Source organism: Salvia miltiorrhiza, chromosome 4 (genome assembly GCF_028751815.1).
Source record: "Salvia miltiorrhiza cultivar Shanhuang (shh) chromosome 4, IMPLAD_Smil_shh, whole genome shotgun sequence".
In the NCBI taxonomy this organism is placed as follows: Eukaryota; Viridiplantae; Streptophyta; class Magnoliopsida; order Lamiales; family Lamiaceae; genus Salvia; species Salvia miltiorrhiza.
The window spans coordinates 3,060,886-3,073,176 of record NC_080390.1 but is presented as its reverse complement, the minus strand read 5'-3'; the positions used below and the strand labels follow the sequence as shown (position 1 = coordinate 3,073,176).

The 12,291-nt window shown below is 44.3% G+C and overlaps 1 protein-coding gene across 1 annotated transcript; it reads left to right on the top strand.

Annotated features, from left to right (window-relative positions):
* Positions 1-5,659: 5,659 nt before the first annotated feature.
* On the top strand, positions 5,660-6,918 carry LOC131022259 (zinc finger A20 and AN1 domain-containing stress-associated protein 5). The gene has a single exon (XM_057951732.1). The coding sequence runs from the start codon at positions 6,070-6,072 to the stop codon at positions 6,592-6,594; it is 525 nt and encodes a 174-aa protein (XP_057807715.1). The 5' UTR covers positions 5,660-6,069; the 3' UTR covers positions 6,595-6,918.
* Positions 6,919-12,291: the final 5,373 nt, after the last annotated feature.

The window sequence follows — 12,291 nt, the reverse complement described above, 5'->3', positions numbered from 1 at the left end:
TCGCGCCATGTGGCGCTGTACCATCATCCTCCTGCATAGGGGCCTTGCCCCTATCTAGGAACTCCCTCATGTTGGCCATGACCCTGTCAGCGTTGGCCATGGCAGCCGCGAGCCTTGCGTCTACCGTAGGCATCGGTGGTGGTGGAGGAGTAGTTTCCCGGAGGGCTGAGTCGGGAGGCGACTGGAAATCCCTGCGAGCCCGTGGACGAGAAGGGCCTGCCTCGTCATCGTGCCTACCACGGCGCCCTAGAACTGAGGCACGTGGTGGAGGGTCATGTGGCAAGGCCATCGGGGGCAGCAGCGGGTGTCTCAGCAGGCAGAGGCGTCCCTACCTGCACGTAGTCTCCTGGGAGGATGTAGGGCCCTAGAGCGGCGCTGCCCCACAAGGTGAAACAGGTCTGGAGCTCCGCAATGAAACTAGGGAAGTCTCCCACGAGGTCGTGGTAATCCTCCCGGCGAAAGATGTAGTGGGCAGAGATCTGCCCAGCCCATCCCTGCCACTCGGGAGGTAACAACAAGATCAACCTCAGGATGCCGTCATACCCTGACACTCCGTATGCACTTGCCTCGACCCAGTGTCTGTGAAAACCCGAGAGGAACTGTCCGAGGTTATCCCCGTGACATGGGGCATAAGTGCGGTAGGACCGCTCGACCTCCTCTGGACTAGCCTATGGGGGCAATGGTCGTCGTTTTAGGTTACTTGTCACGTTTTACTTTGAGTTGACGATAGAACTTTTTTGTTAGATGGCGAGGACTGTCTTTACTCGACGACGACCATTGCCCCCATGGGCTAGTCCAGAGGAGGTCGAGCGGTCCTACCGCACTTATGTCCCATGTCACGGGGATAATCTCGGACAGTTCCTCTCGGGTTTTCACAGACATTGGGTCGAGGCAAGTGCATACGGAGTGTCAGGGTATGACGGCATCCTGATGTTGATCTTGTTGTTACCTCCCGAGTGGCAGGGATGGGCTGGGCAGATCTCTGCCCACTACATCTTTCGCCGGGAGGATTACCACGACCTCGTGGGAGACTTCCCTAGTTTCATTGCGGAGCTCCAGGCCTGTTTCACCTTGTGGGGCAGCGCCGCTCTAGGGCCCTACATCCTCCCAGGAGACTACGTGCAGGTAGGGACGCCTCTGCCTGCTGAGACACCCGCTGCTGCCCCCGATGGCCTTGCCACATGACCCTCCACCACGTGCCTCAGTTCTAGGGCGTCGTGGTAGGCACGATGACGAGGCAGGCCCTTCTCGTCCACGGGCTCGCAGGGATTTCCCGTCGCCTTCCGACTCAGCCCTCCGGGAAATTACTCCTCCACCACCACCGATGCCTACGGTAGACGCAAGGCTCGCGGCTGCCATGGCCAACGCTGACAGGGTCATGGCCAACATGAGGGAGTTCCTAGATAGGAGCAAGGCCCCTATGCAGGAGGATGATGGTACAGCGCCACATGGCGCGATGAGGAGGATTACTCGCCCCGAGCCGTTGCCACCTCCAGCCCCGACCGAGCCTCGTGCCACGGCCAGGATCTGCACTAGGGACGATTCGATCCGTGAGATTGCGGACGACATCTTCCGCACAGCACAAATCATGCGGGAGACGGGTGAAGGTCAGGGAGAGACCCCGTCGCCCAGCGAGGAGGAGGAGGAGGATCCCGAGGAGGATCCGATTATTTACCTCTTGGCGTCACCGAGGAGCAGCCGTACCGCGACTCAGGGTTCGCAGATCTGATAGTTTTAGCTTATGGATGTATTCCGGAAACGATGATTCGTTCCGATGTTTTTTTTTTTGTAACCCTATGACTATATTCTTATTTTGATGTCGTTAGCCAACGATAGTACGGAAACGTTTTGATTAATGATGTAAAAGTCCTCGATGAGGCAAATTTTCCCATGATATGAAGTGATCAAAGTGGTCATTTACTAGGTTGTCGAGCTTTAATTGCTTAGATGATTGAAATTTTTGGAGTTGATGAGTTATTTTGACAAGCAGCTCTTTATTAATTGCCTTAAAGACTTCCGTATAGAATGTGTTAAAAAGGGGTGTTTCATATTTCGCAGAATGCCGCTTAAACGAGGTCGCACCGCTAGGAGAAATGTTAACAACGATAGAAATCGAGATGATATACCTGAGGAACCACGAAACGATAGGGAACCTACCCCACCCCCTCCACCCCCTGCAAGGAGGATTGAGGAACTCTTTCTTCGACAAAATCCGCCCACGTTTAATGGAATGGGCGACCCAACTGAAGCTGAGGCTTGGGTACGCGCCTTGGAGCGCATTTTCACCTTTCTACACTGCACAGAAGAGGAGCGACTCTCGTGCGTGTCTTTCCAACTAGCCGGATCGGCTGACTTTTGGTGGGAAGCCCGTCGAAAGACTCTGACTCCCGAGCAATGGGCAGCTTACACTTGGGAAGACTTTAAGACTGGGTTATACGATAAGTATATTCCCAAAAGCTACAAGAAGAAGAAGGAGGCTGAGTTCTATGAAGACAGTGACAGAATATGCTCCACAGCAGGTGGATACTAATGAGAAAATGGCGGAGAAATTTTGTGCCGGTCTGAGGCACGAGATTCGGATGACTCTAGCTAGTCATAGTGGACTCTCGTACACTGAGTCTTTGAAAAGGGCACTGGACATCGAAGCTGCGATGCCAGTGGAAAGGTTGGCTCCGTCACAGACCTCAGCGCCAGTCAACCCACCTGCACGCCCTCAGAACTTTAAAGGGAAGCGCAATTGGAACGACCAGGGAGGGAGTGAAAACCAGACTAACAAGAGGCCATCGTAGTAAATATTTTTGTAATCTCATACTATAAATTTTGTATTAATTGTATCCCACATTTATTTTTCGACTCTAAAAAGTTCACGAGGCTCATCGATTTGTCGCATTGTTAGAAGTTATTTAATTTTTTTTACACAATTTTATGTTATTAAAAAATAAAAATAAAAAGATGCTCAATTTCACTATCTCTCTAGGTTGCATTCATAGCTATCAGAAACATTACAAAAACATGACCGGATAGTGAAGTTGCCGCAGATAGAGAGAGAGAGGAAGAGAGATGGCGAAATTGAGAATTTATTTATTTATTTTATTAATAATGTGACATTCATGTTAAAAATTAAATAACTTTAGCTTTATATTATAGCAACCCAACGAGTCATATTAATTTTTCGTAGCGAAAAAGTTTATATAAAGTATAATTGGTACAAAATTAATAATTTCAAATAAAAAAAATATTTTTATAATTAATAATATGAAAATAATTTAATATTTAAAATATTTAAATGATGGAATATTTAAAAAAGGAGCCCACGCACAAGACTACGGCGCCCACACAAATTACACACAGAAAGACAAATGACCCCGTGGGGACCACGGAGGGTTGTGATCGGCTACGCATGACGGCAGCATTGCCAATTACGCCCCAGCTTACATCGGCACCACGTGTGAAACAATCTTCTAGTGGGCCCAGACCGGCCGAATGCAGCGTGGGGCCATATGGGAAGAGGTCAGCGGGTCTCTTTCCGAACCAATTAGAAGGAGACACGTAGGCGGAGAAGCTGCGGCGGAGGCTACGCGCTCCCGAATAGCACGTGTGCTGCACGGGGCAAAAGTGGTGAAAGCGACATGAATGAAAGGGACAGAGGCGGTCAGGATGGGCGGCTGAAAGCTGGAGCTGAGACAACGCCTTTTGCTTTGCCTTTTCCTTATTATTTATTTCGCTCTTATCAAATTGCCCCCACCTCTGAATTCTCGCTTTTGCCCCTATTGTTATGATGACGGCATAAATCACTTTATTTTTAATTTCTTTTTATTACTACTAATTTTGGGAAAGAGCCATCACTTTTTAATTATTGGCTTAAACTTTACTCCTTGTCCCGGCTAAATGCGATTATCATGCTGTAAGTTTGGTTTAAGACAAGTGGGAATTTAAAGATATTAGCAATATAGCAACTTGACTCCATGGCCTCTCACCAATATCATACTTCTCCATTTTATTCGTCACGAGTTCTAACATATAATTAAAGAAGTATATTATAAGTAAAACAAAACACTTACTTTGTTATAATTTCATAATAATAAGAATAAGAATAAAATAATAATAATAAATTGTATGTAAAAAATTTATGAATAAGTTGAGAATGTAAAAATAAAAGTTAATAAATTTATGATAAAATAATTTTTAAAGGGAATTGTATATCTCATCCACATGTGTTTGTTTGAGATGTCAATATGATCATTTCTAAATTAGTAAAACTAATTAAAGATCTTCTTTATTTACCATGTTCTGGCTCTTGATACAATAACTTTTTAAAATATATAAATATAATTTTCATAAATAGTTATACTACTATAATATAAGAGAAATATTGTGCAATTAGCCAATGCTAGAGCTATCTTTTTGGTTTTATACATTTATTTTAATTATAATAGCTCATACATTTATTTTGAGATTATTAATTTTATGAATTACATAAAACTCAAACCTTAATTTGATATTTTAATTGATTATTTGAAATTATGGTAGTCGTTTCCGGGACAAGGCTTGGGATATTGATAGACTTGTTTTACAGATTAAGGGGAGACTTTGGAGTTGGAACGAGGCCTACAAAATCGTGGAGTTAGGAATTACTTTTACTTCTTGGTGTTCCAAAGACTTCAAACTTGTTTTGTTGTTTTGATTGGCATTCCTGATGCCTTGATCCCTTTTCTTTTAATAAAATTTTTACTTTACTGATCAAAAAAAATATCAATAATAATTATAAAATATTAAAATTAAAATAAAAAAAATTAACAAAACCAAATGTGAACGGTGTCACATAAAGTGTTCACGTAAGACAAATAGCATAATTAACATTTTTAAATCTTATATACATCTAGGCATTAGAGCATCCGCATTGGTGTAAAGAGGCTGCATTGGGGTTACATGATAGTTTTAGTTTTGATTTTTTCATTTTTCATTTAAGTTTAATTTCATAAATTTAAATTACACAATTTACTTCAAATTTAAATTGCATTAATTTTGAAATCCTAAAAAAGAAAATTCAAATTCAAATATTCAATTTTTTTATAGACGCGTGTAAAACACGCGCCTATTTTCAACGATTGTGAGGGGTGTAGCCATCGTGTAAGTGTTTGCTACATCGGTTACACGATAGCAGCCTTACACGTGTAGGCTGCTATCGTGTAACCGTTGCAGATGCTCTTATACATCTAGGCATGTGGACGAGACAATTGCACTGGACACCCATATAATTTCCGGCAAAATCACTTAGTTTAAATTGCATACATGAATATCACTTAATTAAATTTTATATATGGAATGGACTAAAGTAAAAACACATTTGAAAAAATAAACTAAAAATTATTTCTAATCTTTAAATTATAAAAAGTTATTATTAATTTATTAAATAATTTCAACGTCTTAAATTCGAATGTCATATAAAATATAAAGAACGAGAATTTTAATTTTTGATTTCATACATATGTAAATAGATAAATGTGCTAAAAACAAACTTGATGCATTTGGAACGAATAATCGAACTACTTTTTAATTTTATTTGGGATATGCAGCGAAAGCCGTGATTACAGGACTTGGAACAATTATTGACAGGAATATTATCAATAAAAAGTAAATACATGTGTTGGGAATGGATAATTCAAAGTATTGGAACAAGTCATATGAAATAAATAATGAGCATATAATTTAAAATAAAGAATTACTTTTCCCACAGCAAACAATTAAAAAAAAAAAAAAATGGGCGATGCAGTGAATAACACGTCAGATCTAATCTAAAGAAAACCCCATACCGAAAAACCCACCGCAAAAGTAAGAAGGGTATAAGCGTCCATTCACAGCCAGATACGCGTCTCCATGAGGCCATAATTCCCTCACCATTACCGACCTTTTCCCTTCAAATCCCACCTCCTTCCTTCCCATTCCCAAACCCAACCCGCAACTCTCTCTGCGTCTCCTCTATTTCTCTCTCTAGAGATCAACACGCAACCGCTTCTATACCAAATTATTTGTATTCTGATTTTTCAGGTTTCCGCTTTTGAGTCTAAAATGGCGCAGAGGACGGAGAAGGAGGAGACGGAGTTCAAGGTTGTGCCTGAGACCATCTCCCTGTGCGTCCAGTGCGGCGTTGCGGGGAACTCCGCCGCTAATAATCTCTGTCAGAAGTGTTTCAACGCCACCACGGCGGCGTCAACCTCCGCCACCGCCGCCTCGACGTCGCCCGGGGCCGTGGCGAAGCCGTTAAATCATCTTTTGCTGGAGAAATCCTTTAGATCTAGCCCGTCTAGCCTGTCTCTGCCGGAGAGGAGGCTCGCTTCGGCGGGGACGAGTCGAGATCTGAAAAAGGAGGCCTCTGTAGCGGCGGTTCCGATGAAGAGAGAGGTCAATAGGTGCTCGGGTTGCCGGAGGAAGGTAGGTCTGACCGGATTCAGATGCCGGTGCGGAGAACTTTTCTGCGCCGATCATCGATACTCCGATCGGCACGACTGTAGCTATGATTACAAATCCGCCGGCCGGGAAGCCATAGCGAGGGAGAATCCGGTGGTCAAAGCCGCGAAAATCGTCAAAATATGAGCTCCAAGCAAAGGGAATACCAATCAAATATGCATCCCCGGCCGGCCGCATAGTCAAAATCGCCATATCTTCAGCATATGAAGAGCGATGCGCTGGCTATGTTACAGGTCTTCCGGTGAAGGAGTCGCCGGAAGAATTGGGGCGAAACGATGGGAATTTCGACCTCTACTTTTCGTTTTTTAATTACAAAGAATTAGAAACGAAAATTATTGTGAAAAATTATATATGCCGTCCGTTGTTGTGTCTGATGAATTTCAAATTGTGTTTGTATGCCGATTAATTCTTTGTTTCAGTTATAATATGAAGGGAAAGATTGCAATCAAATTATTTTTACTTGAAAAGTTGTGATTTTGGATTGAAATGCTAAGTTTTGGCAAGTTTGAGGATAGTGAAATGTCAGGGGAAATGTGTGAATAAAGCGGGCCAATTAATAATGCGTACAAGTTGGATCGCGACAGCATTCAAATTCAATATAGTTCTAAGTTTTATATTTAAGTCTTTTTCAATCGCACACGAAAAATGCAATGCGCTGCAAATATAAGCATACGGTCTTTTAGACATACTACATTTGTTCTAAAGGATAAATAGATTTTTTTAATGGAGATATTTTATTGAAAATGACTCGTACCATCAATATCCAGGTATTATCTGAGATATGTGTAATAATTCTGTAAATATATACTAATATTTTTTATTTGCAATAAATAATAGGGCTATAATGAAATAATCCCAACGTTTTACCTAGGAGATGCACAACCCCTCTTAATTAATTTTTTTTTTTTTTTGAGGGAAAAGACATATCATATAAATCAAACCAAATCAGAGTTTACAATATCAAGAAGCCAAACAGGAAAGTTTGACGTCATTTGCTCACCCTGAGAAACCACAGCAGAAGCAGCTAAAGCATGAGCCGCTCTATTTGCACTTCTTCGAGCATGACAAAACTCCAACACCACGTACTTGCGCGCATGCTCAAAGACCTCCCACAAATCATCACAGAGAGAATCAGACCCTCCCCTCTCATCCTGAAGCACATGGATAGCAAGAAGGGAGTCGGAGAAAAGAAAGACTGGACCAATATCTTGTTCAAGGCAAAGGCCAATAGCAATCATCATAGCGTGGAGTTCCCCAAGTAAAACCGTAGGCGTGAATACAATCGGTCGGGCACCGACAAGAATGATTATACCTGAGGAGTCTCTGACAATGAAACCCGCACCCACTTTCTGTCCAACCTCACGAAAAGATACATCCACATCAAGCCGGAAGCTGCCCGGAGGCGGCGCGTACCAGTCCTTAGCACCTTCGTTAGGCAAAATCCGCTGTTTAATAGTCAAAGAGTGCCGAGCATCTTTGAAGACCTTCAACATGGCATCGCTCCTTTGGATATCCCTAACAAAAGAGACGCCATCAGTGCTATGCTTGAACTCGCGCAAGCACTTCCACGACGCCCAAAGCTTGAACAATCACTTCTCAACTCCCTCCTCACCCATGCTGTCCCAAATCGCCCCACACATATCCTCCAACGAAAGCCGCTGAATTGGTTTGATGAAATCCCAAAACTCGGAGTTCTTCCAAGCGTCACGGACTTTCTCACAGAACATAAGGCAATGCGTGGTTGAGCCCCACTCCTTCCAACACCAGGAACAGATCCCGTTAGTCGGGACGTGGTGCCGCAGCAAGTTGACGTCAGTAGCAATAAAGTTCTTAAGAGCTCGCCACGCAAAGTGTCGCACTTTGGGCGGAATATTGAGGTTCCACACACGCTTCCACAGCTGGGAACCTCGATCAATTGAGGTGGAAGCCGGAGCTTTGTAGAAATCTAAGGAAAGAAGGTAGCCTGATTTCACATTGTATTGTCCTTTCTCATCAAAGTTCCAGTAACACTTGTCTGTTCTCGGTCTCTCCTTGAGGTTGATGCTCAGAACAGCATTCACCCAGTGTGGTGAGAGAGCCTCCGAGAGCCGTGGGATATTCCATTCCCCATAAACATCAAAAAAATCAGAAACCAAAGCATTGTCATCGCAGAGCGAATGATCAAGCTTCGAGCAGATCCCTGCACCTGGCACCCACGGGTCTTTGAAGGCGTTAATCTGACTTCCATCTCCAACCTTCCAGCGCAGCCCATGGCGGATCAACTCGCGACCCCAGCAGATAGAGCGCCACGTAAACGAGCAGTTGGGAGGGGTAGGAGCATTAAGGATGTTGGAGTCTTTATAGTACCTTGCTTTAAGAACTTTGGCGAGCAAGGAATCCGGCTTGTGAATAAGTCTCCAAGTCTGTTTAGCGATCATGGCCTGATTAAAGTTGGCGATCTTTCTAAAGCCGAGACCTCCCTGAGATTTAGGCACACATAATTTGTTCCACGACTGCCAGTGCATCTTATTTTTGCTTTCTGAATCACCCCACCAGAATTTATTGCATATTCGCTCAATATCCTCGCAAATTCCAACAGGTATCCGGAACAGGTCATAGCGCAAGAAGGGATCGCCTGTAAAACCGACTTGATAAGAGTCTCCTTGCCTCCCGAAGAAAACCAACGATTGTTCCAGTTGCTGACTTTCTTCTGAATCCGATCTCGGATGTATTCAAACTGGAGCTTTTTCTTTCTCACAATAAAAGTAGGGAGTCCCAGGTACAAGGAATGGCCCTCGGTCTCTTTAATTCCCAACCTATCAATAACCATCTTGATGTCAGCAGGGGTCGTGCTTCCACTGAAAGAGACGGTTGATTTGTCGAAGTTAACAACTTGTCTAGATGCCCTCTCATAGATCTTAAGAACGGAGCCAAAGCCTTCCACCACTTGTCTATCCACCTTAAAAAACACCAAACTATCATCGGCAAAAAAAAGGTTGGTGATAGTTGGGCAAAACTTTGCCATTTTGATCCCACTAAAGAGCCCTTGATTCTCAAAACTTCGGAGTAAAGAATAAAAGCCTTGTGCACATATGACGAAGAGGAAAGGAGAGAGCGGGCAACCTTGCCTTAAACCGCAGCCAGGCGTGAGTAATCCGTAAACTTTCCTATTGACCACAAATGAGCATTCCACGGAAGAGACACAATTCATAATAAGATTGACAAGTCTAACCGGCAGTCGCATCGCAATCATCATAGCCCGGAGGAATCGCCATTCTACCCGATCAAAGGCCTTACTCATGTCCAACTTAGCAGTCTTAGCTGCTGCAAAACCCTCTTTTCCGAACTTGTTAGACCGCAGCCAGTGCATGCATTCATAGCCCAACAAAATATTATCGGATATCAGCCTACCCAGTATAAACGCGCTCTGAGAATCGTCCACAAGATATTGCAGAAACCCTCTAAGCCGATTAGCCAACATCTTGGCCACAATCTTGTAGCTTGTGTTACACAGACTAATCGGCCTGAACTCCTTCACATCTTTAAGCTTATGTGTTTTCGGGATCAACACAATGAGGGTCTTGTTCCATTCCCGGATGCTAGCTCTGCCATTCAAAATGTTCAGCACATTACTTGTAACCAAAGTTCCAATAGCACCCCAGAATTTCTGATAAAAGAATGGTGGATAGCCATCGGGGCCAGGTGCTTTATGTGGCTGCATCTGGAAGACCGCTTTTCGAACCTCAACTGCTGTGAACTCCGCATCAAGCTGCTCTCTTACCCCCACACTCAAGAAGGCCGAGAGAGTGTTAGTGACAGCATCAATATGCTCGACCGGCGGAGCGGAGGATGTGAACAAATCTGCAAAGAAATCTTGAATAACCTCAGCAAACTCTTCATCATTCTTTCTCTCAATGCCATTTTTATCAATGAGTTTTGTGATAGTATTCTTCTTTTTCCTTTCACTCGCGAAAGAGTGAAAATACTTGGTATTTCGATCGCCCAAACCGAGCCAGTTTGCCCTCGAGCGTTGCTTCCAATGAATCTCCTCCGCTTCAGTAAACTTATCAATCTCTTTATCTAACTTTTTCAGCTCCTTCGCCAAACTCTTTCGGTCTCCATGGGACAGTAAGTGTGTACGCTTCTTCCGTAGTTTCATGAGCTCTCTCGTCGGAGATTCAAACTTATTTTTTGCCCAAGTCTGTAGGAAGCTTTTGCTCCTCTCAAGGTGGTCATGCAGCTGCATGGGCAGGAAGGATCGCCAATTAGTAAGAAAATCAGCTGCAAAAGATTTATCAAGAAGCCATTTTTGCTCGAAGAAGAATCGGCGATGACCTTTGCCCGGGATAGTAGTATTCTTAAAGCCACCAAGCTGAAGGAGAATGGGGCGGTGATCTGACCCATAAGTATCAAAAGCCGACGAGGAGGGGTCGTCAAAAATATCAAAAGCTGCTTGGTTAGCCAGAAATCTGTCCAAACGGAGACAAGTGGCAGCCTCTCCCTTTCGTTGATTGTACCAGGTAAAAGCACTATCGCAAGGTAAGGTCTGAAAACCGCAGAAAGATATCGCTGCACCAAAGCCTTGCATTTGCCCCCATGGGCGTCGTCCTCCTCCAGAGCTTTCATCTTGGCAAAGAATCTCGTTAAAATCGCCTCCCATAATCCATGGTAACTGCTCCAAATCATTTCGTGCAAGACGACGCATTAACTCCCAAGAGTGTGTCCGCTGAGAAGTGATAGGATTTCCATAGAAGCCCGTAAAACGCCAACAAGTGTCAGTTTGCTGAACAACACAATCAATGTGACCCACCGAGTAGCTTTTAATCGTAATTGAGCAAGGGGCCCTCCAAAATAACATGAGGCCCCCACTTGCTCCCTGCGAATCAACAGTAAAGTGTCCATCAAAGCCCAAGTTCGTGCGCCACCATTTGCAGCAAGAAGTAGAGAGTTTTGTCTCGCAAACAAAGAGTAGCGATGGGGAGTGGTCGGCAATCAGCCGACGCAGCTCGTGGAACGCTCGAGGGCTCCCCAACCCCCTCGCGTTCCATGCAATGCACCTCATAATGCTCGGCGGGGCTGCGCCGCAGCCTCCGCCGTTTCACACTCAGTTTGTTTATCCTCATCAATAAGTTTCAATTGCTTAAGTTTATGCCCCCTGTGGTCTAACTCCCCAATGGCCTCTCCGGAGCGCTTATTCCCCGCGGTTTTCTTCTCGGTAGTCCCATTCTTAGACATATTAAAGTTAGGGGAAAACTGTCGTGCTTTTCTTTTCCAACCTTTGCCATTCGGGTTCAGTCTACTCTTTGCCAGAGGTGGGTTAATTTTGTGGTTTTTTGGACCTTTGTCATTTTCTGGTTGTACTGTCTTTCCCAAGTTAGCACCCTCCTGATCAAAAATCTTCTCAATAATAGGAGTAGTATCACTGCCCTCCGTTGCAAGTGGTGGGAGCTCAAGGTCCATACAAGGAGAGTCCTCAATTACCCCTTTAAAAGTCGAGTCAACAAGATCTAACTCCATGTAATTTGTCTCCTTGTTCGTCTCTGTGTCTACAATTGGTCGCACGGTGGAAGGATTCGGGGCGAGCTCATCATTCCTCGATGGAGGTCGAGGGCCATGGGGGGCAGCTCTAGGGACAAACCTCTGTCTATCAGTCCTGTTCCGTGGTGGGGATTGGCGCTCTCCCCCACGTCTATAATCAACTCCTCTACGCGCTCTCAACCAGTTGCCGAACTGTGGATTGGATTTAGTTTCCAGGTCAGCCTCGCACTGTCTCATGTGGTGACCAAGCTTACCACAAGCAAAACAAAAATGATCTGGCAATTTTTCATATAAAACAAGCACCAT

Excerpts from the sequence above, each read along its gene's own strand:
- LOC131022259 (XM_057951732.1), top strand. The coding sequence starts at position 6,070 with ATGGCGCAGAGGACGGAGAAGGAGGAGACGGAGTTCAAGGTTGTGCCT.